This window comes from Balaenoptera musculus, chromosome 6 (genome assembly GCF_009873245.2).
Source record: "Balaenoptera musculus isolate JJ_BM4_2016_0621 chromosome 6, mBalMus1.pri.v3, whole genome shotgun sequence".
Taxonomy (NCBI): domain Eukaryota; kingdom Metazoa; phylum Chordata; class Mammalia; order Artiodactyla; family Balaenopteridae; genus Balaenoptera; species Balaenoptera musculus.
The window spans coordinates 33289732-33316530 of NC_045790.1; the positions used below are offsets into that span (position 1 = coordinate 33289732).

General features: G+C 42.1%; 1 protein-coding gene across 2 annotated transcripts in view; it reads left to right on the plus strand.

The window, feature by feature from the left end:
* SLC28A3 (solute carrier family 28 member 3) overlaps window positions 1–26424 on the plus strand; it is a 58003-nt gene extending 31579 nt beyond the window's left edge. For both annotated transcript variants that reach the window (XM_036854100.1, XM_036854098.1), the window contains 15 exons: window positions 2546–2637; window positions 4055–4244; window positions 5306–5450; window positions 6705–6818; window positions 7430–7507; window positions 10377–10457; window positions 11841–11921; window positions 14083–14208; window positions 15814–15944; window positions 17517–17685; window positions 18095–18292; window positions 24187–24268; window positions 24922–25020; window positions 25231–25348; window positions 26197–26424. In XM_036854100.1, the coding sequence (XP_036709995.1) occupies window positions 2546–2637; window positions 4055–4244; window positions 5306–5450; window positions 6705–6818; window positions 7430–7507; window positions 10377–10457; window positions 11841–11921; window positions 14083–14208; window positions 15814–15944; window positions 17517–17685; window positions 18095–18292; window positions 24187–24268; window positions 24922–25020; window positions 25231–25348; window positions 26197–26317 (1825 nt within the window). In that variant the 3' untranslated portion in view covers window positions 26318–26424. The remainder of the gene's footprint in view (window positions 1–2545; window positions 2638–4054; window positions 4245–5305; window positions 5451–6704; window positions 6819–7429; window positions 7508–10376; window positions 10458–11840; window positions 11922–14082; window positions 14209–15813; window positions 15945–17516; window positions 17686–18094; window positions 18293–24186; window positions 24269–24921; window positions 25021–25230; window positions 25349–26196) is intronic.
* Window positions 26425–26799: the final 375 nt, after the last annotated feature.

The following is a 26799-nucleotide window of genomic DNA, read 5'->3' on the forward strand; positions in this document are numbered from 1 at the left end:
ATTTTTTTTTTGGATCAGAAAAATGAAGCTCAGAGAAGTAACTTAGCCAAGGTTAGTGGAACAAAGCTAATTTAAATTTCAGCTTCTGATTCCCAGTCCAAAATTGTCTGGTACTCTATCATAACACGAAAGTATTTGTAAATTTTCTAAATTCCTATTTAAATTTGGTGTAAATTCCTAAGTCTCTGAGGGACTTTATTTTTACGTATCAGAAGACAGAGTCAGTCAGAATTAGGATCAAAAACTCTTGTCACATATACATCATCAAGAATATTTGCCACCTTGGAAACCTGAACTTAGTTTCATCCCTTGTTTTACTTTATGAATCTCTGATCCTGGGGGTTGAGAGCTTCTCTTGGGTGGTCAGAGGTACTCAAGTTTCATCCATGTTAATGGATGGAAAACAACCACCAGGAGATTGGGAGCTGTTCAGCCTAGATAACCAAATGGCCAAAGCGACTATTTCTAGCTACAGTACTTCCTTTTATGAAGTGTCAAATTGCACTATACACATTCCTTGCAATTAAAAAATCTGATAAATTCAACTTAAAGTAGATGGATGTGCCCTATTACATGCTGCCCTGCAACGCTGCTGCTTTATAACACTATATCCACAGCTGAGGATGATGCATCAGCAGTCTTTCCTAAATTAGACCATGAAAAATTTAGTCTTTACTATACTTATATTCCCTCAATATGTTCTAGAACAGTGTTTCTAATTCTCAGTACACATATTCACACACATATGTAAGACAAAATTTTCATGAAATAATGCCTGTCGTCACTATGTATGATACCCTCTGAGATGTCCTATTCTTTTGTTTAAGGATGATCATCATGCACTGTGTGACTGACTTCGCAACCCACTAATGGGTCCCAACCCACAGCTATAAACTATTGTTCCAGAAAAGCAATACGCACTACCACTTCATTTAGCTAAGAATTTGACAATGGCCTGTCAATCACAATGTCCAAGGTGCTGGTGTTGGGCTCACAGACACCTATTCTCCACGAAGTTACAGTCAGTTAAGGCTTCATAACAAAATACAATCAAAGGAGACAGTAGGAATAAGTCGCAGAGGAATGCCTCTGTTTGACGAAATGCAAGAAGGCTTTGTAGAAGCAAAGGGCTTGAGCTGTGCCCTGAAACGTGAAGGGGGTTGAGATTTGGACACAGGGGCATGACTGCTGGAGGGAAGGGAACTGGAGGTGTTCACCAAGGGGATGGGAGCTCCCAGCGGGGGGCTGAGTCCTTTGAGATCCTGGGGATTGAGAATCTTCTATATAGGAGAAGGGGTTGTTTTAGAAATCCTGCCCAGTAGCCTGGAAGTGGTCATGATTAAATGTGTGAGTAAATTCCTTCCATTTGGTCTCAAGTGGGAGAATGAAGACACATTGAGCAAAGAGACATGTGCAGGGAAGCCAGGTTTCAGAGCAAGTGGAGGGCCTGGGGGGGGGGCAACCGGGAGCACCCAGGAGAAGGAAGGACAGTTGCTATGGATACAGGCCTGGGGCCTCTCCAGACTCCCTCACTGGTGGACACCATCCTCCCCAGAAGAAGTGATCAGATGCACACATGGCTCACACACCACACACTGCCCTGTAACAAAGCTCTGGGCAGAAACAAAGACACCAACCATTCCAGAACGTTCTGAAAAAGCTATATGACAACCCATTGGTTAACAGCCCTCAAATCTCCGAAATTCTACTTTACATGTAAGCATCCTGTGAAGTCCGTCAGCCTCCCGCTAAACAGGGTGGTGACTGAGGACAGGGAATCTCCAGCTTGCTCACACTTTGGGAACCAGAAGGGAGAACCAGAAGGGATGAGAGTTCATTGGATTTTTTTGGGGGGGCTGCGTTGGGTCTTCAATGCTGTGCGTGGGCTTTCTCTAGTTGCAGCAAGCGGGGGCTACTCTTCGTTGAGGTGGCTTCTCTTGTTGCGGAGCATGGGCTCTACGCGCGAAGGCTTCAGTAGTTGTGGCATGCGGGCTCAGTAGTTGTGGCTCATGGGCTCTAGAGCGCAGGCTCAGTAGTTATGGCGCATGGACTTAGTTGCTCCAAAGCATGTGGGATCTTCCCAGACTAGGGCTCGAACTCATGTCCCCTGCATTGGCAGGTGGATTCTTAACCACTGCGCCACCAAGGAAGTCCCTATTGGATTTTTTTTTTTAAGTCAACATTTACATGACAGCTTACAAGCTAGTGGAGGCCCTCCTAGCACAGTGAGAAACACTCTCGTCCTATGGTTTATTCTTAGCTTCTGGTTAGTTATCCTGTCCCCTGCTTTATTTCCAGGAGCATGTTTTCTGCATCTCTGTAATTCCTCAGGGCTTTGGCACATCCATTCAGCAAAGGTTAGCAAGCCACGGCTGATTTTAGTCTAAAATGAAATGAGTTTCTTATTTCTATTTTGTAGGACACATACCTCATGAATGCGTTTGCCTGCTTGATTTACAAAGCCTTATCTAGCTTTAGCGTGCCAGGTTATGTAGTGTATGTGGTGTTTACCTCTGTCTGCCTTCTTGCTTTTGTGTTGTTACAGGTGCCTGGAAAGGAAGTGTGGTACAGTTTATGATTTTTGTAGGGAACACCAAAGAACCCTTAAGTCCGTGACCTGGGGCATTTTAATAGCAGGTAAATAACAAAAGGGGATGGAATACCAATGTCTCTTTTCGAGGATCCCTCAAATATTAGTTTTCTGTAGAAAACAAATAAATATTTCCCTTCCCCTTGACTTCCCTGAATCATCCAGAGAGGAGAGAATTTAACCAGGATGCCCTGAGTGGTGGGTCTCAGCTTGAGAAGCCTATGTAGATAGCTTCCCTGTCCTGTTTATGCAGCCAGCAGCTAATTTTTTAGGTCACCTACTCTCACTTTGTTATTGTGGTATGGATTTGAGGGTTGGGTATTGCAAATTCAGGTAACTGGAAAACATGGTGATAATCACAAGGCAGAAACCTAATTGAAGGGGTGATATAAGTAATCAATCAATGCTTTATATAAACACAACACGAGAAGGAGCCTAGGGTCCTGTAGCCCACTCTTCTTACCTGAAAGCAGGACCAGACTGTCTTCACAAATGAGCAGGTGTCCTGTTTTGACTCCCTCCAAACAAAGGGCTCCAGGGCCCATTTCAAAGAACACTCCTGTCTATAAAATGTGAACCCTCCACCCAAGTCCACAGACATTTATGCAAGACTGCTGCCCCCCCCCCGCCGGAGGTCCGTAGTTTCCCGGTGCTCACACAGCTAGAACAGGGAGTAAGCAGGATTGAAAGCTTTCTTTGTACTGGCTCAGAGAGTATTTTGCAGACCATACTCAAAACCACACAGCTATGCCATTGTAGTACAAAGTAAGCAGATGGTGTGGCTGTGTGCCAGGGCGACTTTATTTGTAGAATAAAAATACAAATATACAAATACAACTGTCCTTGCCACCTACAAAAACAAGTGGTAGGCCAAACTTAACTTGGAAACAAAGACTTGTTTGCTGACCTTTAATGGAAAACCGTGCTGTTCTTATCCTAGAATATCATCTTCAAAAGCCATCACCTTGGTCATCGCCCCACCTCTTTCCTTTAGAGATTCTGTGGCACTTAGGGATTGTTGTTGTGACACTCAGAGATTTTCCTACTCAAGCTTAGGCAAATCTGGGCTACAAACTAGAAGACTCAATACCTTTTTGCCAGTAGTTGCTTTAGTGTCTGGCCTTTCTCTGACGGAAGCTCACCTGCTGAGTCTGAATATCAGAAAAAGTAGTACTAAGCAAGAGCCCCAATGATCAAGCAACAAGATTCAAGAATTCAGAAGGTTGTTTGAGAAAAAAAGACCTAGTACCCTGTCCTCCTAGCATTCTTGGTGAGACTGTTTAAAATTTTTTTAAAAACCCAAAATATAGTCCTTATAATCAGAGGCACCTATAGCTATATCAAGAGCACCCCTGCGTTCAATGGTTTCCTGATTGAACCTGCCCTTTGCTGAGCCAGATAAATGCTGGAGGCTGGTCTCCCGCTGATTTGGTGATGTTCACTGTCTGTATTTGCTTCCGACAGGTTACCTGGCTCTAGTGATTGCGGCCTGTGTGCTGAACTTTAACAGAGCCCTTCCTCTTTTCGTGATCACGGTGGTTGCCATCTTCTTTGTGATCTGGGATCACTTCATGGCCAAATATGAATCTCAGATCACTCAGTTCCTCTCTCCTGGCCAAAGGCTTCTGGACAGCCACTGGTTCTGGCTGAAGTGGTAAATGCACTTAGTTCTCTTACTGAGGTTGAGAGTGACATTAGTCTTTTCCAGCACTGTTCCATAGATTTGTTCTGAAATTGCTTCCTCATTTATGGGATATTGAAGCTAGAAACAACCTAGGGAAAAATCTGTTAAAAAAAATGCCTTCATTTTACAAGCAGGACATCAAGGCCTAGATAAGGCAAGATGTGCTCAAATGTCCCTACAAACTGTCTTAATTTCAAGTGCCACTAAATGATAAAATGTTGTCCAAAAGTTGGGACGGTTCTGACTTGGAGAGGTGGCTTTCTGCTCTGGGCACGAATCTGGACTCTTTGGGAGGAAAGGTCTGTGAATTAGTAAAGCCAACTCTCTCTTATAGGACCCCCTGTCCTGCAAGTGACCATTCAGGGCTTTTCTTTCAGCCTCTCTCTGTGGGACCTCCTCTCTCTCCAGGTGGACCTACAGGGTAGGACCCAGAACCCATTCTCCTCAGTGTGGCCCACATGGAATCTACCAGGAAAGTTCACACATTCTTGGCCTAATAAACCAGGGTTGTACAATCCCAACAGAGCAACCCCCTCTGGCTCTGCCATCCACTGATTCAGTGCTATCGTATGCCCACTAGATTCCCCAAGGAGTCAGAACCCAGGCTAAAGCCTGACTTAGCTCTCTGAGGCTTGGGTGAGGTCTCCAATGCAGAGGACACATTTCAAGCTCTCCCTTGAAGGGAAGAAGGTAACGCTTCCCCCATCTCCCAAAATGAAGACGCCCAGCAGCTCTCGCAAAGAAATCACGGGACTTCCTCTCCAAGCATCGTTTCTCCTCTCTGACCCCTTTATATATCCTTGAACTGGCAAAGGGCCCAAGTGTGTGGAGTAAAGGGACACATTGCTTCATTTTTTGACTATGTGCCTTTTTAGCTACACCCAAAAAGAGTCTCTTGCAATTTCTAGAAGCATAATTTCCTGGTACCAGGGTGTGTTACTCAATATCTTTTGTTTGTTAGTTGAAGCCTGTTTAAGATTTTAAAGTTAGCACAGCAAATGATGCCAAAGCCTCTTTCTTTGTTCTCTTAGGGTGATTTGGGGCTGCCTGATCCTGGGAGTTATTTTCTGGCTGGTCTTTGACACCGCCAAATTGGGCCAACAGCAGCTGGTGTCCTTCGGTGGACTCATAATGTACATTATCCTGACATTTCTATTTTCCAAGCACCCAACCAAAGTAAGCATGAAATCGATCATTTCTTGGTATTTTTCCCTCTTTTTTTTCCTCATGTGTAAATTGCTCAAAATAATGAGTATGAGAGAGTTGAACTGTTATTCAATATTTTTCTTACCTTGCTATGATATTTAAGTGGCTAAGGTGCCCTTTTCCTGAACGTTAATAGTACTGTTACTCTCTCATTTTTCATTCTCAGTAATTTTCCAGTTGCTCAACCAGTGAGATACTCTCTCCTGTCAAGTCCGATTTCTACTCATGTACCCCCTTCCCCCCCATCAAACACACATACAAAGAAAACGCATCCATTTTGATTCAGATTTCCCCAGACCAACAAATAATCTAATATTCTACCATTGGATTCTGCAGTTTATCAAATTTGTATTTGCCATTGAGGCTATTTTACTCCAAAAATTTGTCCTTAAGTTTTGTTCACACAGAATTCAATTCTCACCCTTGTTCTGTCAGCCTGTAACCCAATAAATGGGCAAGAATTCTGAGATATCAAAACTTTCACATATGATTCATAATGGCAAACTCTGGAAGACTTTACTGGCTGAAAGGTTGATCCAAGAAAAGAGCATTAATCAAAACCAAAGCCACCTGATACAATCCAAATTCTTTGCCCTGTGCAGGTGACCATCTCTGCTATTTTCTGTGCCTCCAATCCCATAGTTCTTTGCAGGCCACTCATCTCTACTCCAAAAATGAAAGCACTTGATTGTCCATTACCACTGCACTCCCTGGGTCTGCATTAGAGTTAATTGGTTCCTTTTACTGTGAAATGAGAGCCCCTCAACAGGGTGGAATTTCACTTAATTCACTTACAAATTGTCAAATCAACAAACCTTGGACACACAGAGAAGTCATGTTCGACCTTTCCATTTTCCAGATGGGGAAATAATTATATGTATCTAACATTTACAGCATGACCGGGAAGACCAGATTCTTCCTCCTTTAATGGCCCTTCTAAGACTACTCTTTGTGTCTAAGTGATTTTATCGTGACAAAATGGTTACATACGCTCCTGGGACCGAAGGCTTAATCTCAGGTTTATGAAGAGGGAACACAACCCTGAGATTTTTAGGTATGATTCTATGGAGGGATTCTCTGCTCACAACTGCTTTGGCCTCCGAAAGAAGGTGGATCACGGGCCACATCTGAGAAGCTTCCAAGGAAATAGTGATCCTCTGGGCATTTATGCTGAGTTCAGCATTCATTTTCTAATAACCTATATCTCTTCCTATTTCTGTATAGGTTTACTGGAGGCCTGTCTTTTGGGGTATTGGGTTACAGTTTCTTCTTGGGCTTTTGATACTAAGGACAGAACCTGGATTTATGGCTTTTGATTGGCTGGGGAAACAAGTTCAGGTAAGTTTGGTTCAAAAGAATGCCTTGCTTTTATAGTGCTTTTAACATTTGAATATAACCCTCAAGACATGTCAGAAATAGCTTTATTTGTCTGCATTAGTTGACCCAAATTTTAATTCCATAGCATGAATTAGACAAATAACTTTGTTTATGTTAATCCGTGCAGTTTATTAATATTCTGGTTGTCTCTTACCCATACCATCCACTACATCACTCCTCAATCCCATTTGACCCCTTCATCCTGACTGAGGGGTGTCACTCTTCTAAGGTGTTTCCCCCAACAGAGAAACAGGCTTCTCTGCATCTAATGGTAACCAGTACCGCCCATGTACCATCTGTGGCTTCTGGAGCAAGTTACCACACCCAGCTTATTCTTTAGCACCCTAGAGTCAGAGTGAATGTCAGAAACGCCAGGAAACCTGTATGAAGTTATAGTTCTAAGATATACTTCCAGGCCATCCACTGGAGGGGGAAAGTTGACAAAATCAACTCTCCAAGTCTATCCCACAAGTTTTCTGAGTCCCCACCCTCTGCAGAGCCGTAGGTCCTGTGGATGGTAACTACGTCTTTAGTGCTTGTAATGATCTGCTCTTTTCCTTTCTTTAACTCAGACGTTCCTGGAGTACACTAATGCTGGCGCCTCATTTGTCTTTGGTGAGAAATATGAAGACCACTTTTTTGCATTTAAGGTAAAGCCAAACACTTTTTTTCTATGTAGACACTTCCTTTTCAGTAACTTCTCAGTCTTTGTAGATGTTCAGATAGAACCTAACTGATCAGAACCCAGGCATATACCTTCCAGGCATGTCATAGGGGCACAGCCCATCACTGGGCTTTCTCCTTTACCTGAAATCAGTGGACTGAAAACATTTTATTTTTTTTACAGTAACATTAAGGGAAACATCTAGAGGAAGTCAGGAATACTGAAACACAGGCATACCTCAGAGATATTGTCGGTTTGGTTCCAGACCACCGCAATAAAATTAATACCGCAGTAAAGCCAGTCAAAAATTTTTTGGTTTCCCAGGTCATATAAGTTATGTTTATACTCTACTGTAGTCTAGTAAGTGTGCAATAGCAGTATGTCTAAAAAAAGTACCTAGGTTAATTAAAAAATACTTTACTGCTAAAAAAAATGCCAAAACAATTACAATAGTAACATCAAAGATCACTGATCACCATAACAAATATAATAATAATGAAGAAGTTTGAAATATTGTGAGAATTACCAAAATGTGACCCAGAGACACAAAGTGAGCAAACGCTGTTGGAAAAATGGCGCCTACAGACTTGCTCAACGAAGGTTTACCAAAATCCTTCAGTTTGTAAAAAACACAACCTCCAAGAAGCGCAATAAAGCAAAGCACAATAAAACAAGGTATGCCTGTACTTTTGGATGTCTTGTAGCATTTGCTGAGATAGTTATGAAAGATCATATGGGGGGGGGGGCTTCCCTGGTGGCGCAGTGCTTAAGAATCCGCCTGCCAATGCAGGGGACACGGGTTCAAGCCCTGGTCCAGGAAGATCCCACATGCCATGGAGCAACTAAGCCTGTGCGCCACAACTACTGAGCCTGCGTGTCACAACTACTGAAGCCCGCACACCTGGAGACCGTGCTCTGCAACAAGAGAAGCCACCGCAATGAGAAGCCCACACACCGCAACGAAGAGTAGCCCCCTCTCCCTGCAACTAGAGAAAGCCCGCGCACAGCAACAAGGACCCAATGCAGCCAAAAATTAATTAATTAATTATTTTTAAAAAGATCATACAGGGTAATAGTATCTGAGATTTCAGGGTAAAGAACATTAGGTCCCTGGCAATGAATAGACATATGGCTGCTAATGCCTCCCCAGTCCAAGCTCAGTGACAGCCCTGCAGTCAGGAAACTCCTTAATCCCAGACAAACAGGGACAGCTGGTCACCCACATCAAGCTCTGTTCGTCCAGAGCCATCCCCTTGCTTAACCTTTCCCCTCTCTCCTTCAGCACAGCCTTCACCTCGGCAGGCTTGCAAGCTGGACCTCCTCCCAACCAAAGGAGGGATGTTATTTTACAGGCGAAAGGCAACTTGGCAACTTGGCCCCATGCTCAGGCCTAATCGATTCTCTCCCAGGCCTCCCCCAGCCCCAGGAAGCTCACCTTCCTCTGGGAAGTCCCTGCAAATCCTTGTCGATGAGTCAGAAAGATGCATTTGGCTTTTCCTTCAGATTTCTTTTTTGTGGTGTGCTATTGTTCCTACACTTCTCCATTGTTTTCTCACTCGGGGACTCCAAATTTACCTCCAAATTACCTCGGCATCGGTTAGGCCAACTGCTATGCTGAATCTTTTTTTAAAACTGCTGATTTGATACTTTGGTGCTGAGATAACTAAGCCATCTCTGAAAGGTCAAATGTTTACAAATTGAGATAGAAATATGCTCCTATCATGAACTGAATCCAGAATTACAAAAAATAATGTCACGGAGAAGGAGGAACTTGCTGCCCAGACTGCACCAGTGTCTTCAGACCTCCCCCCACCCTCTGCCCCCAGGGCAGTAGCCTCCATCCTTTCTACCAAAGCAGATTCCTGTGGGAACATTGGGGGGATGAGCCCCTCTAACTCCCTGAAGCTTTCAGGAAGGCTCTGCCTGCCCATTAAAGCCAATAAAATCACATAAGTGAGCGAGCTCTGAATAATGGCACAAAAAGTCTTTTAATATATATTATTAATAGATTTTTCTAAATTAGATCCTGTACAAATTGTCCTTGGCCATTCTGTGTCTCTAGTGGCAGCTTGTCCCTGGCCATTTAGCTGGGAACAGAGGGGAAGGGGAACAATGGAGTAGGGGTGCGGAGGGACCCAGACCACAGCCCTGTGTGGTCTATGCAGGGTAGAAACTCTTCCCTGTAGACACACAGGCTGCATTGAGGGCATCCAAAGAGCATCAGGAAAATCGGATCTAGAAAAAGACCTTTGCTAACACAGAAGTAAACTAGTTTCCAGAGTTTAATCTTTGTATAGTGATTCAAAGATCTATAGGTAAAATAGTTATTATTCTAAAAGCTAAATCCATGAATGCTTGCTTTATACAAGGCATTGTTTAAGCACCTACTGTGTCACTACTGTGAATAAGGATCTGAGGTAGCTCACACTTAATCGTGACCCAGGTTACTTTGCTAATAAGTAGTGAAGCCCATGTCTGTTTAATATCAGAACAACAAGAATATCTGCCAGTGGCTTTCAGTTTCTTGATCTAATTATTACAAATTCCCCCCAAAATGTCATTCCTTCTCTTAGAAACTAAAGTAAGAAAAGCTCATCATAGCAGGATTTTTTTTTTTTTAAGTCAAGTTTCCTATGAAATAGACTCAAGCTTATCCAGAACAAATTAGAGTAAGAGACTGTAGATGGGGAAGTTGCCTGTTAAAAACGTTGTTTAGTTCAAGAGGAGTTTCCAGTATTTTGATGACATTTCAGAGGGGGAAAAGGAGGCAGAAAGAAGGAGACTGATCTGAAAGCTACTAATACTGCTGGGGCCAATGTTAACCTGTGACCACTCTTACCCACCACCACCCCCAGGTCCTGCCCATCGTGGTTTTCTTCAGCACTGTGATGTCCATGTTGTACTACCTTGGATTGATGCAGTGGATCATTAAAAAGGTACCAGGACTAGAAGGCCGTGGGTGACCGGTGTAGAGCTGATTATCGCAGGGACAAAGTCTTGAATGCCTTTTATCTGTGTTTTTCCAAAGTACCTTTCCCTTCGTACCAAGATCCACGCCCACCCCAAGTTATTAGATTTAAACCCAAAAATCCTACATGGGTCCACAGAGCGAATTTTATCTCCAGGACTTCTAATAGGGCTGTGACTTGCAACACACTGAGCATCTTCATAAAGCGGTTATTCCGTTAGCCAAAGAATTGACTCCAAGAGATGGGGACCTGATTGTCCCTTCATCTTGGCTATCTACTCAAGGCTTACACAGAGTCACTGCTTATCCTCAGGTGATAACGAAAAGTGGACCCTCCTGGTCTAGGAGTTGCTAGAGAATCAAAGCAAGTAGGGGAAGCTGATCTTTTCTCCTGAGGGATTTTTGTAAGCACACAATTTTTTTTTTTTAGGTCTGCAAAGTTAACCTCAGTTCTGCTGCCCCAGCAGCTGTCAGTCCTACATCATGTTAGATCACAAAACTCAGAAATTTGTATGCTAGTTTGAATGCACATGAGAGCGAGGCAGTGTATACAGGGCTTGGGCACAGACACAGCCCTCTTTTGATCCCTGTAAATAAATAAAATGGAAAAAGAGAGAGAGAGCCAGAATACCAGCAGAATTAAAAGTTTCAGCAAGAGCACCAGGGCGCATAGTTTTCTGATTGTCAGTTTAAACATTCAGCATCCCTGTGTCCACATCGAAGCAGGAAGGAAGGAGAGAGGATGCAACAGGAAGTCCCCATTCTGAGGTGGGCACCACAGTCTCTGGTTGGAAGGACCACTACAGATTGGGACCATCAACCATGTTTGTTTGAGAGTTAAGTAGAAAAGGCCAAACCTCAACTACATCCCATTACTTATTAGCTGGGCAAACTTTGACAGAACAACTAAACTGTTCTGTGCCTTGGTTTCCTCTTCTGTAAAATGGGCCTAATTATAGCACCTCCCTCAAAGGCTTATTGTGAGGATTAAATGCATTACTCAGAACAATGGCTTAAAACAGTGCCTAGAATGCTGTGAAGACTGCCATGACTGTTAGCAATTATTACAACTTATTACCTGTATACAATAGATATTCAAAAAACTTTACTTGTATGAAATAGACATTTCAATAGACATTGTATAGTGTTCAAAGTATATACAATGACTCAGACTTACCACTCAAATAGGATTTGATCAGCCTGCACTATGGACTATATAAGGTATACTCAAGTTTAGTACAATTGTTGAAGGCCTCAGTATTTTCCTCCAGTTTAAAGACTTTTATCCCTACTTTGAAGTTCTGTGTATACAAATAGTTCTTTACTGACTTTATCCTTTTTTGCCTTTTAGGTTGGATGGGTAATGCTAGTGACTATGGGAACATCTCCTGTTGAATCTGTAGTTGCTTCTGGCAATATATTTGTTGGACAGGTAAGTTGTAATATCAAAAAACAAAACACTTGCTAAAATGGATACTCTTTCCAGAAAGAGAAATAAAAAAATATGACGGTGTTATTTCTTTTAGTGTAGGGGAAAGGGTGTCAAGATAATGAATGCTCAATATTGACAATGTCCAGATTCCAAGGAGAGAGAAAGAGAGAGAGAGCGAGAGAGCGCCCTTCTAAGAGTGTCAATGCACTAGTGCGGAATTTGGGTCCTTGAAAATTTATGGAGAGGAAGAAAGATTGAATCATTTTATCAAAGCATAGGGCTTCTCATGTATAGATGCTCAGTAAGTCCTTTCTGAATTAACTGAATTGTTGAGGTTTCTGGCCCACCCGTCAGAGGCTAGCAGCTCATCCACTCAAATGGAGTTCACCCTTTATCTTGAAGCTGCAAACATGTAACAGGCAGCCTCACACTCTGTAGTATAATGCTTGTGGCAACGAAAGAGACCAAAAAGTGTTTTCCACCAACACCATGCAGCCATATAAATACTTAAGCTCATTCTCAACTTATCTGAACAGTCTCTTTGCTGAGCCTGAAGAAAAATGCTGTTGAACAAAAGTATTTTCACCTTCCTTATCCATCACGTGGATAAATGCTCTTTTTTAAAAAAATATTTATTTATTTACTTATTTATTTGGTTGCACTGGGTCTTAGTTGCTGCAGGAGGGCTCCTTAGTTGTGACACGCGGGCTCCTTAGTTGTGGCATGCGAACTCTTAGTTGCGGCATGCATGTGGGATCTAGTTCCCTGACCAGGGATCGAACCTGGGCACCCTGCATTGAGAGTGTGGAGTCTTATCCACTGTGCCACCAGGGAAGTCCCAACAGATGCTCTTTTGCCCAAAGTCCATTTAAGCAAAGAAATATGTTGCCAAGTTCTGTCCCTCAAAATGGCAGCATTCCTAAGGGGTAGATCAGTAAGAAATGGTAATAATCATCCTCATCGTTCAGGATATATGGCTTCAGGCAGAATGGAATCACACACCAAGGAAACCAAGTGTGAATACTTGCTAGCACGGCTGTGCAAAGAAATTGAACTCGAAGCAAAAATCAAGTCACCCAGAAAAACACATGGCTCCAGATCAGTAGGCTTATACAACTGCTCCAGGCAGGCTGAGCCTTCTGATTGGTAAACCCAGCTTACTAGCCTGGAGCAAAGTCTTTAGAGTTGGGCCCATACTTCTTTCCCCAGGAGTTGAAATTGTTATAATTATAGCCATAAAATCTCTCAGGACTAATTAGGTCACCATCTTGAGTTGATTACTCCTACCTGCAGGGTAAGAGGGCTCATGTACTGAGTTTCTATTTGGTCCATAAATTGAAGCTCAACACACTCAATCTCATAGCACAATTAGAAATAATGAGGGGAAAATTGTAAAATTGCACACATGCTTCTGTGGTGCTCAATTTGATACTTAATATGCTAAAAGTGCAGCTATTATTTATGGAGAGCCCATGCTGCAGGCCACCTGCCCTCCTTAATGGGACTCAAGCCTTTACAACTACACTCTAATTGATTCCTTTCCGTGCAAGGGGAAGAGGGGGGGTCTCTGATTCTCAATTAGGAATGGGCCTGTGGGCACCGGTATATGTTATTGCTGGTATTTTTTCATACTTGTGTCTTGTTTCCCTATAGTATCAGCAAAGAGGTTTAGGGTCTGTTGAGATGAAGCTGGAAGATAGGAAGTCACAGAGATTTGGGAATCACAGTTCCTAAGGCCAGACCACTGGGCAGTTACTTGGCCCATGGTGCTCCAACCTTAGAAAACAGTACTAAGCCATCACAGTCCAATCCTAGGCTAGGTGAGAGCCTTATGTGAATTGGCTTTGCGAACTTCACACGTGACTCTGTATGCACACTGCCCTGGAGTCCAAAAGACCCAGACAATGATGGTGTGGGTTCTCAAACATGAGCACGCATCGGAACCACCAGGAAGCCTTGTTAAAGCACTACTGCTGGACCTAGCCCCAGAGTTTCTGATTCAATAAATTTGAGAATTTGCATGTCAAACGAGTTCCTGAGTCAAGCTGATAGAGTTGGTCTGAAGTCCACTCTTAGAAATACTGCTGTAGAGAATGGAATTTTGAGTAAATTAGCATGTCCTTGTGAGGGAACGTTTAATCTGATCACTTTCTGTTTCCAGACAGAGTCTCCACTGCTGATCCGACCGTATTTACCATACGTCACCAAGTCTGAACTCCACGCAGTCATGGCTGCCGGGTTCTCTACCATTGCTGGAAGTGTCTTAGGCGCATACATTTCTTTTGGGGTAAGAATGTTTGGGGATTAATTTACGGAAAAATTCAACCTCTTCTTCCTTTGCTATTGTTATTTCTGCTTTTTCCTTTACTATTGCTGCCAGATAAGAAGGGCAAAAGAGTGTTCTTTTTGCTGTCTAGTTGGTCACAGTTTCTTTGGCATTTGAATGGAGTGACCCCAAGGAGCCTTGGTGTTTCACTCTCATATCTCTGCCACCTAAATGTGAACTATATCCAACCATAGCAGAATGAAATCATATTATGATTTGGCTGAAAATTTGAATAAGTAAAAAAAAAAAAAAAAAAACAAACTATTACTGACACTAGTTAAAGGCCATCTAGGTCAGTGGTCAGCAAACTATGGCCCATGGGCCAAATTTAGATCACTTCCTTTTTTTTGTAACTAAAGTTTGATTGGAAACCAGCTATCCTGTTCATTATCTAAGCAGCTTTTATGATACAGACTTGAGTAGTTGTGGCCCTAAAAGCCAAAACTATTCACCCTCTACAGAAAACATTTTCTGACTCCTGGCTTACAGCACTGATTCTCAAAACTTACTTCACATTAGAATCACCTGGGAGCTTTTAAAAGCCCTAATACCCAGGCCCATACCCCAGAGTAATTCAACAGAATCTCTTGGGACGAGACCCAGGCATCAGTATTTCTTTTCAATCCTCAGGTTTCAATGTATAGCCCAGTTTGAGAGCAGGTGGTCTATGGGATGGCACTGAAGAACGTTATGGTAACTGGTGCACATGCCCTGAGCACAGGGCTTATTTACAACCCCCAGTGGAGAAATGGAATAACATAGCAGCTGTGTGGTCCAGGTGATGAGGAATTCTTACAAGATAGGCAAGTTTCATTCCAGGACTTCATCTGAGCCTCACAGAACGAATCAGTAGGAAGAGGGAAGAAAAAAAGGGTGAAGGAGGCCTCAGGAATACCAGTTTGACTGACTCCATAGATGGGTTGCTGTAGGAATTCTACCTACAAAACTGTGCTGTGTGGAATGGGAGTGAGGAGGGAGGTGCAGATTCTATAATTCTGAAAATACAGGGAAGAGAATCCAGAAACAAGATAAGGATGTGGGAAGGGAAAGGGGAAGAGTTTAAGTAGACCTGCAAAGAGGAAAACAGAAATCGCTTACAGATTAAAGGGACTCTGGATAAACACATATTATGTAGGGGCACAAAGGACATCAGGAAAGCAAAAGGAAAATGGAGAGGGGTGTACCCATGCCTGCACCCCAGATACCCACCATCTAAACTGATGATGTAATGAAATAGCTTTAGAGACTATATGAACATTCAGAGGAACAACAGAGAGGTAGAGTTATCTTCTTTGAAAGTTTCTACAACACAGGATTAATTCTCTTCTGAAATGCTCAGATTGTGGTTTTGTGCTTCTCCCCGAGGATGTGGTTAACTGGTATAACTTCCTCCCTCCTCTCAAGGTGATACCCAGTGTGTGGCTCTTTGAGCTCTTCCAAGCCTCCAAAGAAACATTGATTTCTGGCATGTAATCAATGCCTGCCTTGTAAGGCATTTGAGCCATTCATTCGGAACACAACAGAAAAGCTAAATCTAAGTTGGTCTTCTTTCTCCTGAAATCACAGGTTTCGTCCTCTCACTTGTTAACTGCTTCAGTTATGTCTGCACCTGCGGCATTGGCTATTTCTAAACTTTTTTGGCCTGAGACAGAAACACCTAAAATAACCCTCAAGAAAGCCATGAAAATGGAAAATGGGTAAGTGGGACACGTTCACCTAGTTATTAGTTATTGACTATACAAGCAGGAGGTTGGCGGGAGGGGAGGTTTTCTCCAGTCCAGATTCAAAGTACAGCAAGAATTTGATTATCAGAGAACACAGTGAATTAAAGTGAATTTAATTTCCCATGACTATGTAGACTTCACCCAAAATATCTTGTTTCAGTACTCGAGGAGATCTTTTCTAAATATCAATACCTAAATGTCAATACATTTCCTTGACTGTTCAGTGTAGATATTTCATTTAATTAATTTTTTTAGACTGAAGTAGAGTTGATTTTCAATATTATATTAGTTTTAGGTGAAGAGATATTTAATTTTAAATATAGCATAGGGTTCATTGGGCCACGATTTAAGACTGTTAGAAAGCCATAGGATCACCGTTTCTGGAAGTTTCTTATATAATAGGGAAGATAAGTGTGATATCAGTATTCCTTTTTATTAAAAATTATTTATTTATTTATTAAAATATTTCTTTCTTTATTTATTTGGCTGCATTAAGTCTTAGTTGCGGTGCGAGAGCTCTTCGTTACAGCAGGCGGGCTTCTCTCTAGTTGTGGTGTGTGGGGTCAGTAGTTGAGGCACACAGGCTCTCTAGTTGTGGCACACAGTCTCTCTAGTTGTGATGCGTGGGCTCTAGAGCCTGCACGCTTAGTTGTTCCACGGCATGTGGGATCTTAGTTCCCCGACCAGAGATTGAACCCACGTCCCCTACATTGGAAGGCGGATTCTTAACCATTGGACCACCAGGGAAGTCCCGATATAGGTATTTCTAACCCCTCTTAGGTTCATTTACTTTTTGCCCTGTTCAAAAGAAAGAGAAGAGGGTGGAAAAAACTAAGGGATATAGGGTATTCAAAAGTATGTCATTAAGTAACAGAATTCATCAACCAATATGTTTCTGAGATTCATCCCTTGTTTGTATGTAGAGAGAGTCATAACCATGAGTGAAAAAGCAAGTTGCCAAAGAACATATATGTAATATGTGGATTTCACTTATATAGTTAGCAAGTATGTAAACTGACACAATGTACTATGTAGGGATAAAGAAAATTGAAAAGAAAGGGAATCATAAGCAAATTCTAGTGGGCCAAGTACCTCTGAGATTAGAGAGAAGAAGACGAGATGAAGTAGGGGGTGCTCAAAGCTGATGTGACTCTCCATTTCTTAAATGAGGTGGTGGATACACAGGCCTTCCTTGAATTGCTAGTTCTTTTACTGTGAATATTTTATAAATATTCTCTGGAAGCTACTTTTAATTAAATATCATTGTTAAAACCTGTAATATTTTTATCCCAATTTTTTATTATAAACGCCTCCAAATTAAAAGAGTAGTATAACATTTAGACACTCATATGCCCATCACCTACACTCAACAATTATAAATCCCATCATGATTTCACAGAATTCAGGTGAGTATTTCAGCCAGGACATGGGTCTGAGAGTTTGTCTCTCCATTTGAATGCGCTCTGATTATGCCATTTCTACACCTGTGATGTCCATCCACTGATAATCCCTTCGTAATTCTGGAATTGCTATTTTTTGATAAAGTGATTCAAAGAATCTCCTAGAAGCCGCATCACAGGGAGCATCCTCATCCATTTCCCTGGTGGCAAACATCGCTGTGAATTTGATTGCCTTCCTGGCCCTGTTGTCTTTTGTGAATTCAGCCCTGTCCTGGTTTGGAAACATGTTTGACTACCCACAACTGAGTTTCGAGGTATGATTCTATCATGTTTTTCCTCCTTTTTGTTTCTGCCAATCTTTGTTTAAAAATAAAATAGGTTTGTGAACAGCCTTTCCTAACGTGTATAGTGCACTCTTATACAATGTACAAACTTATCATGAATCCCCCTATTGCCACCCCCCTTTTGCTGTCTCCTATCACCCTCCTTACCCCAACACAGAACCATTCTGTCCTGACCCCGTTCCCCAAAATCCAGGTTACTTCAAATGACCCAGTTTCAACCTTGACTCCTAATGGATATAGACAGGCTAGAGAATGCACAGGGATCTCTGTGCCTAAAGGACACACAGAGGGGGCGGGAACAATCTGGTCATGAGAGTGAGGCCGAAGAACCAGAAGCAAATCACTACTCTAATAAAGTATCCATTTTTGGTTTTTGTAGGTAATATGCTCCTACATCTTCATGCCCTTTGCCTTCATGATGGGAGTGGACTGGCAAGACAGCTTTATGGTTGCCAAACTCATAGGTTATAAGACATTCTTCAATGAATTTGTGGCTTATGAGAAACTCTCAAAATTGATCCATTTAAGGCAAGAGGGTGGACCCAAATTTGTGGATGGTGTGCAGCAATATATGTCGGTGAGTAAATTTTTTCCCCCAATATACTTCTTCATCACACACATACATTCATCAAATAGCTGCTGGTGCCTCTGTGTGTCAGGCACCATGCCAGGCATTTGGGGTACATCAGAAGGAAACAGGCCAAAAATCTCTGACATCATAATGTACATAGTGACTCATAATTGTCAGTTGTGTTGAGTTAATCACAGTGTCTGTGTGCACGCACGTGCGCGCGCACGTGTGTGTGTGTGTGTACAGAAAGAAACGCAGCTAATCCTTACCACTGTGATCATTTACCTTTGAGCACTATCAATACAAACCCAGAGTCATATGAGCTGGGATTGGAATCAATCAACAGATATTTATGGAATGTCTTCTGTGAGCACTGTGCTATGTACGGAGGCCACGGTGTTGAATGAGTGATAATGCCTCTGCCCTCATGGGGCTCATAGTCTAATGACCATGAAGGACTCTTCCTTCCTATTTAAGAAATTTTTTGAACTCTGAGAAACTGCCTAAGTGCCGCAAAGCGCCTGGACATCCGAAAGAAACAGTGAGACACAGTAACTACTCTCCAAGTGAATGAGGGAAGAGAAAAAGCTCAGGGCCTTTCAGACAACCACCCTATAATTATGTCAGGATTTCGGGTCCATAGCCTGCAAGGAGATGCGCATGTCTGCTTGGCCTTGAATGGGATGAGGGAACTTGGAAGAGGCCATTATTTAAGCCATATTTGCAGCTGAGTCTCTTACTTCTACTTTCCAGAAGAACAGAATTGTCACACGTCGAAACTCTTAGGGAAATGGTGAACATTTCCGACCACCACCATGACTCATTAAAACAATGCATTTGGAATTAATGTCCTGGGCAGATATTTGGCTTTAAAAGGAACGGGGAGGGAAAGCATGCTGCCCAAGGTTCTAACTGAGACTGCCCGCCTCTGACCACCACCACCATCTCACCCAGCCTCCCAAACACCAAACATGCAAATTTTCCTCCCACATGTCACACAAATATCACAGCAAACTCCAGGAGAGTACTGATTTGTATTTTATGGTCAGCGGCATTTTGACCCACACATCTGATATGAACAAGAGCTCTAGGACAGTAGGTCTCCTGCGTCTCAAATGTTCATTCTTCAACTGACCACGCAATGGAGCTTGGCCAAATGTCCTTATTGTTTGGATGCCACCACAAACTAGCTTGCTTCCCTGCCGAAAGTAAAGAATAGGCTAAATTAAGTGAAATGTTTTCCATCCCCAACTGGCAGTTGCCTGGAGAACATAGTTTTGCTAAAAGGAAGCTCTCAGTTCTGGTTGTGCTAAGCAGGTTTGTGAACAGGTTATTAAGAGGACAGAAATAGAACAGTAGAGCTGATTTAGGTTGGGAGTGAGCCCAACCAGAGGCAGACCCACAGAAGATATTTGGAGATATGAGCTCAATGGCTTCCACTATTGTTGAGTCACAAAGGGGAAAACATTTTGTTTTTCCCAATTTGTTATTTCCAGTCAACCAAATGGGGATGAGTTCCTACAATTTCTGTTCACCAACCAACAAGTGGTGGGAGTGTCCCACCATCTACTGGAAAAAGTACCACGTGACTAAAACATTTGATCTGGGTCCATGAGGCAAAAACCCAGTGTAATCCATTGCATTATGCCCACTGACGACCTCCATCTAAGCGGTCAGAATGTGTAGGTACAGATGGCCAACAGGCACATGGAAAGATGCTCAACATCACTAATTATTAGAGAAATGCAAATCAAAACTGCAAGGTACCACCTCACACCAGTCAGAATGGCCATCATTAAAAAGTCTACAAATAATAAATGCTGGAGAGGGTGTGTAGAAAAGGTAACCCTCCTACACTCTTGGTGGGAATGTACTTTAGTGCAGCCACTATGGAAAACAGTATGGAGGTTCCTCAAAAAACTAAAAATAGAGTTTCCACATGATCCAGCAATCCCACTCCTGGGCATATATCTGGACAAAACTATAATATGAAAAGATACATGCACCCCAGTGTTCATAGCAGCACTATTTACAATAGCCAAGACATGGATGCAACCTAAATATCCATCAACAGATGAATGGATAAAGAAGATATGGTCTGTATACATAATGGAATACTACTCAGCCATAAAAAAGAATGAAATGATGCCATTTGCAGTGACATGGGTGGACCTAGATATTATCATACTAAGTGAAGTAAGTCAGAAAGAGAAAGACAAATACCATATGATATCACTTATATCTAAGTGGAATCTAAAATATGACACAGATGAACTTATTTACGAAACAGAAACAGACTCACAGACATAGAATACAAACTTATGGTTACCAACGGGGAAAGGAGGAGGGGGAAGGGATAAATTAGGAGTTTGGAATTAGCAGATACAAACTACTATATATAAAATTGATAAACAACAAGGTCCTACTGTATAGCACAGGGAACTATATTTAATACCCTGTAATAAACCATAATGGAAAAGAGTATATATATATGTGTGTATATATATATTTATATATATATATATATATAACTGAATCACTTTGCTGTACAGCAGAAACTAACACAACGTTGTAAATCAACTATACTTCAATTAAAAGAATAAGAGAAAGGCGTATGTAGCATGTTGTCCCCAGAATGAGCTCTTTATCACTCCATCCTTTTCATCATTTTCTCCTTCTTAAAGATAATACTTTGCATGTTTGTTTGTTTACACATAAAACATACCATGGTACAGAATTCAAAAGGTACAAGAGGTGAGGAGGGAAAAGGAAGTCATCCTCCCTATTTCTCTGCCATTCACCTCCTCTCCCCGTTCCACATTATGCTCACTGTTGTCGGTGTTGCTCTTTGCTCCTGGTAACATATCTTGGAGGCCATGCCATATCAATGCCTGTGACACAGTATGAGCACATCATAACTTATTTTAACCAGTCCCTTGTTGATGAACACTGTTACCAATTTTTTACTATTAGAAGTAATGCTACAATGACTGTCCTTGTGGCACCTTTGCTCCTGTGCAAGGAGAGCTGGAAGATGTATTATGGATGGATTAGATTCCACTTAGATATAAGTGATATCATATGGTATTTGTCTTTCCATCACATAATCCTGCACATTTATGGGCAAGGGCAAAGTGGAGTCATCCCAGCCTCCTTTTCCTCTTATCATAAAACCCTACATGGCCACATTTGTGTATCCCTTTCCCACAGATCCCCAGAAGGAGAAAGAGGAATCTCAAGCACTTTATGCCATCTCCCTCCTCACGGTCTCTTAATAAGCTTGCCTATTTTTGAAACCAACTGAACTAAATGAAAAGCACTAGACAGAGCAGGGGACAAAGATGATGAGCTTTTCCAGAAACAGCAGACTGCTCAAATACTTGGAATATTTTTTTCCTGCCCACTGTATGCACGCTGATGGAGAATATCAACAAAGGAGTTCTCAGAAATTATGAAAGAAAAGAGGAGACTTATAATCAACAAAAAACTTACCATGAAAAAAAAAAAAACTTAGGGCTTCCCTGGTGGCGCAGTGGTTGAGAATCTGCCTGCTAATGCAGGGGACATGGGTTCGAGCCCTGGTCTGGGAAGATCCCACATGCCACGGAGCAACTAGGCCCGTGAGCCACAACTACTGAGCCTGCGCGTCTGGAGCCTGTGCTCCACAACAGGAGAGGCCGCGACAGTGAGAGGCCCGCGCACCGCGATGAAGAGTGGCCCCCGCTTGCCACAACTAGAGAAAGCCCTCGCACAGAAACGAAGACCCAACACAGCCAAAAATTAATTAATTAATTAATTAATTAAAAAGGGAAAAAAAAAACAATTACTAAAAAAAAAATATATATATATACTAAATATTTTTTAAAAAAAACAAAAAACTTACCATGAGCACTTGAGTCTTGAATGTGAGCTTTTAAAAATCCAGTTAGTGAAAGAAAAAAGAAAAGGTTTGTTCTTTGAACCAAATCATAGATTTTTCTCAGGATTTTGGCAAAGAAAATTATTGCCTCGGTTGTGTGGGTGCCTTTGCCAGATTGGCTGTGCCTCTGGTGAACAACCGAGCCTATTGAATCTTCCAAGCCTCCCATAATCAGCCCCTCAACCTGAGGAAGATTGTCTGGCCTGAGCAGCACCTCTTGCCTATTGGAATAGAGAAGGAGGGTCATGCTCACGCTTCCAAGAATTCACCTGCCATCTTCTTACTGCCCTGTGAAAGGACTATTCTCTCTCCCACTACCTAACATTCCTATGGTCTGGTCAGAGCTGAGGAACAAAGAAAGGCAAGCACACACCACAGTCAGCTGAAGGGAGCCCCTCTGGTATCTGTGAGCTTCGTTTTTACTAAGATAATTCCTTTTCACTGAAGTATAATTTGCATACAAAAAAGGCCTATTTTTGGTGTACGTATGTTTTGATAAATCTGTCACCTGTGTAACCACGACCACAAACAATCAAGATATCACACATTTCCACTACACCTAGAAAACTTCCCTCATGGCCAGTTGTCAACACCACCCCATCCCACCCCAACCCAGTCCCAGGAAACCAGTGATCTTTCTCTTACTATAGATCACTTTTGCATGTTCTAGAATTTCGTATAAATGGACTCACTTAGGATTCATGTTGTTGCATGTATTAGTTTTTTCCTTTCTACTGCAGAGTAGTATTCTTTTTTAATGCATATCCACACTTTATTTATCCATTCGCCAATTGAACGGCATTTGAGTTGTTTCCAGCTTGGGGCTATTGTGAATAAAGCTGTTATAAATATTCACATACAGTCTTCTTGAAGACACATGTTTTTATTTCTCCTGGGAACATTCCTAGGAGTGGCATTACTGGGTCGTACAGGCTGTTATGTTAATTTGATAAGAAACTGCCAAGTATGTTTGTATTTTACAAACAGGCTGTGTCAGTTTACATTCCCACCAACAATGTACAAGAGTTCCAATTGCTCAACATCCTTGCCAACACTGGGTGTTGTCCATCTTTTTTAGCCATTTTAGTGGATGTGTAGTAAGCTCATTGTTTTAATTTAATTTGCATTTTCCTGGTGACTAATGATGTCAAACATCTTCTCATGTGCTTATTTTGGCCATTTGCGTATCTTTCATGAAATCTCTTTATGTTTTTTATTGGGTGCTTGTCCTCTTAATGAGTTATAACTGTTCTTTATACATTCTGAATAAGTCCTTTGTCAAATAAATGTAATGTGAGTATTTTCTGGGACCAATTTTGTATTGTCAGCAGCTAGTACTGTGCCTGACACAATATAGCAAGTGGCCAGGTCATACTGAATATTAGAAGTTATCATCGAGCAGAAAATAGCATTTGTAGAGGCCAACACTACCAACTCCAAGAACTTCATGGAGAGTCTCTGAATCCACACAGCCCCTTTCCCTCCCTGAAAATTCAAGGGCAGGACTTCCCTGGTGGTGCAGTGGTTAAGAATCTGCCTGCCAATGCAGGGAACACGGGTTCAATCCCTGGTCCAGGAAGATCCCACATGCCACAGAACAACTAAGCCCGTGCGCCACAACTACTGAGCCTGCATGCCGCAACTACTGAAGCCCATGCGCCTAGAGCCCATGCTCCACAACAAGAGAAACCACCACAATGAGAAGCCCACGCACCGCAACGAAGAGTAGCCCCCGCTTGCTACAACTAGAGAAAGCCCACAGGCAGCAACGAAGACCCCTCACAGCCAAAAAAAAAGAAAAATAAATTCAAGGGGAGATGGAAAAAAGAGACCAGGAAGCAACAGGTGTTTGACACCATACACTGTACATTTATTTGTCAATATTGATTCCATAGTCGGAATAGGAAGCCCAGTTAGGATATCAGATATACTCAGCTGGGTCACATCACGTATACATCTGTGTGTTTATGCTTATTCCTAGATTCGTGCTGAGACAATTGCCACTTATGCTCTCTGTGGCTTTGCCAATTTCGGTTCCTTAGGAATAGTGATCGGCGGACTCAGTAAGTGAAAAGAATATTCTCCAACAACAGATATGATATAAACATGCTTCCAATCTCCATGTTGCTCTGTAACATTACTTGTGTCTGAAAAAAAGAGCCCTGCAACAGCAGTAAGTTCTTTCGGGTCTATTTTTTACCCCTGCTCTGCAATGTAGTTTTCCCCATGTCTATTCAAGCTAATGTCGGGAAAAATTTGCTCAAATGTACAGGTGTTACTCCACTCAAAGATGACAAATAGATTACACTTTGTATGCCAATTCCAGTAGATTTATAATGACCAGCTGGAGAAGGATTCTGAGGGCCAGTGGAAATTCAATGGGAAAATGCCGTGATTAATTAATTCTATGCCACCATGGGCAAAGAAGGAGATGGTGACAGATGAGTTGCAGATATTTGGAATCCTTCCTTGAAACCCATTTGCCTTGTCATGCCCTCATGAACATACTGTGAGTTCTCCTACACCAGAGAAACTTCTCTGGACGTGGAGCTCATCACTAAGCTCTTGAATCTTGAATTCTCCAGCTCAGTTTAAAAAAAGAAAAGTCAACGGACCTGAGACTCCAGCCCCAGAACAATTCTCAAAGGCTGGGAATTTGGAATTCTAATCAATAGGCTCAACATTAATCTGCCATGCTTGCTTCCACATTTCCCAGCATCCATAGCTCCTTCCAGAAAGCGTGACATCGCCGCAGGAGCAATGAGAGCTCTGATTGCGGGGACCATCGCCTGCTTCATGACAGCCTGCATCGCAGGTACTACATTGCGTCCTCTGTGTCCGGTCTCCCTGTGCTCAGAGGATGGCAGCTTTGGGGGGACGGTGCCTCTGCAGAGAGCTGAGAGGCAGAGCTGCCGTTAAGCAGATTGTGAAGTGAAATGTGTGGAGCATGGTGGAGAAGCCAAGAATAGAAGCAGAGTTCAGTGACTTCATTAATTAAATAAGCAGCACTCTGTTCCACTTCCAGGCATACTTAGCAGCACTCCTGTGGACAGCTGTCATCACATTTTGGAGAATGCCTTCAACTCCAGCTTGGTTAGAAACACAACCGATGTAGTATCTTGTTGCCAGAGTCTATTGAACAGGTATTGTATTCTTGATGATAACTTCTTTATATCCATCATTAATAATAAAAATAGACCAAAAGACCCCAACCACTTATTTTTGTAACTTCATAACTCTTAATATAAGAACTTGTCTGGCAGTTCTAACCACCTTTCATCTTGACTAACTAAGACTAGAAACCATAGCACTAACCAGTGCTGCTCCAACATTTTAATATGCCCCCAGCTGTGTATTAGGTGCTTTGTATGAATTAGCTCACTTAAACCTTGCAGCCGCTGTATAAGTTAGGCACTACTGCTTTTTTAAGCATTAGATAAAATCTGGGCTTGGGGAGGCAACGTCACTTACCCAAGCAAAATGAGTGCAAGCAAGATCAAGATAGAAAGACCCAAGAAAATTTGGGTCTTTCTGCCCATAGAGCCCATGCCCTAGTAGTTACTAGGTACTGCCTCCCTTTCAAGGGTATCAAGCAATGCAGGCCTCCCTGACAACATGATGATGGTGATGCTACAGTGGATGAGGGGCCATCAGTGACCCACGCCAGCCACCCCCACTCCGTACAGTCTCTATCTTCAAAAGCAGTATCACCACTCCATCTGCCCTTCTTAATGTGCACGTGTTTTTATAAGGATTGCTTCTATCCTTTATTCTTTTACTCTAGAGGAAATAAGGTGAGCCTTTCAGGCCAAATAGGATTTAAGAGTCAAAACTACTTCTCTGGTGCCTCTGTCCTTAACCCACCCTAACTGGAATGTGAGGCAGGATATCAGCTTCTCGCCCTATGCAATCTCTAATGTGTCATCTTCTGCTCATCTACTGTTTCTGTTTTCTAAGGCTCAACTAACTGTTTTATTCTACTTTTCACCAGCACTGTTGCCAACGGTCCCGGTGAGGTCATCCCAGCAGGAAACCATAGCCTGTATTCTTTGAAACACTGCTGCAATTTGTTGAATCCACCAACACTAAACTGCAGTTGGATTCCTTTTTGAGTTCAGCCACTTCTCCAACAGAAAAAATGTGAAAAAGGTTTTGGAATACCTTGAGTAATTTATTTGTGATTTCATTTTTGTTCATGCACAAGAGTAATTTTTTTTAATCCGTGTGTAAATAGTTGACTTGTGTTTGTGTGTGTGTGTGTGTGTGGTGATGGTGGTGATGATGAAGTAGGGACCTAAATGCCCAAAGGACTCTTTATCTCCAAAGTACAATATACTAGGATATTTCTAATTATTGATCATTTGTATCATATTTTTCTTGGAACTTACTGTGCCCTTTCAGTATTTAGACTTTATTTTAGAAAAAATATATTTACGTGTCTTTTCCCTCTGTTCTCTATGTTCTGGTGTCAGCCTTAATAAAAGCCTGTGGAATAGTGTGTCAGGCATGCCAATTATTCATATGCTGGTTCTCCTTTGTTTGCTATGGTTATTATTTTTCTTTCTCACTCTTTTTTCTCTTTGTAACTGTTTGC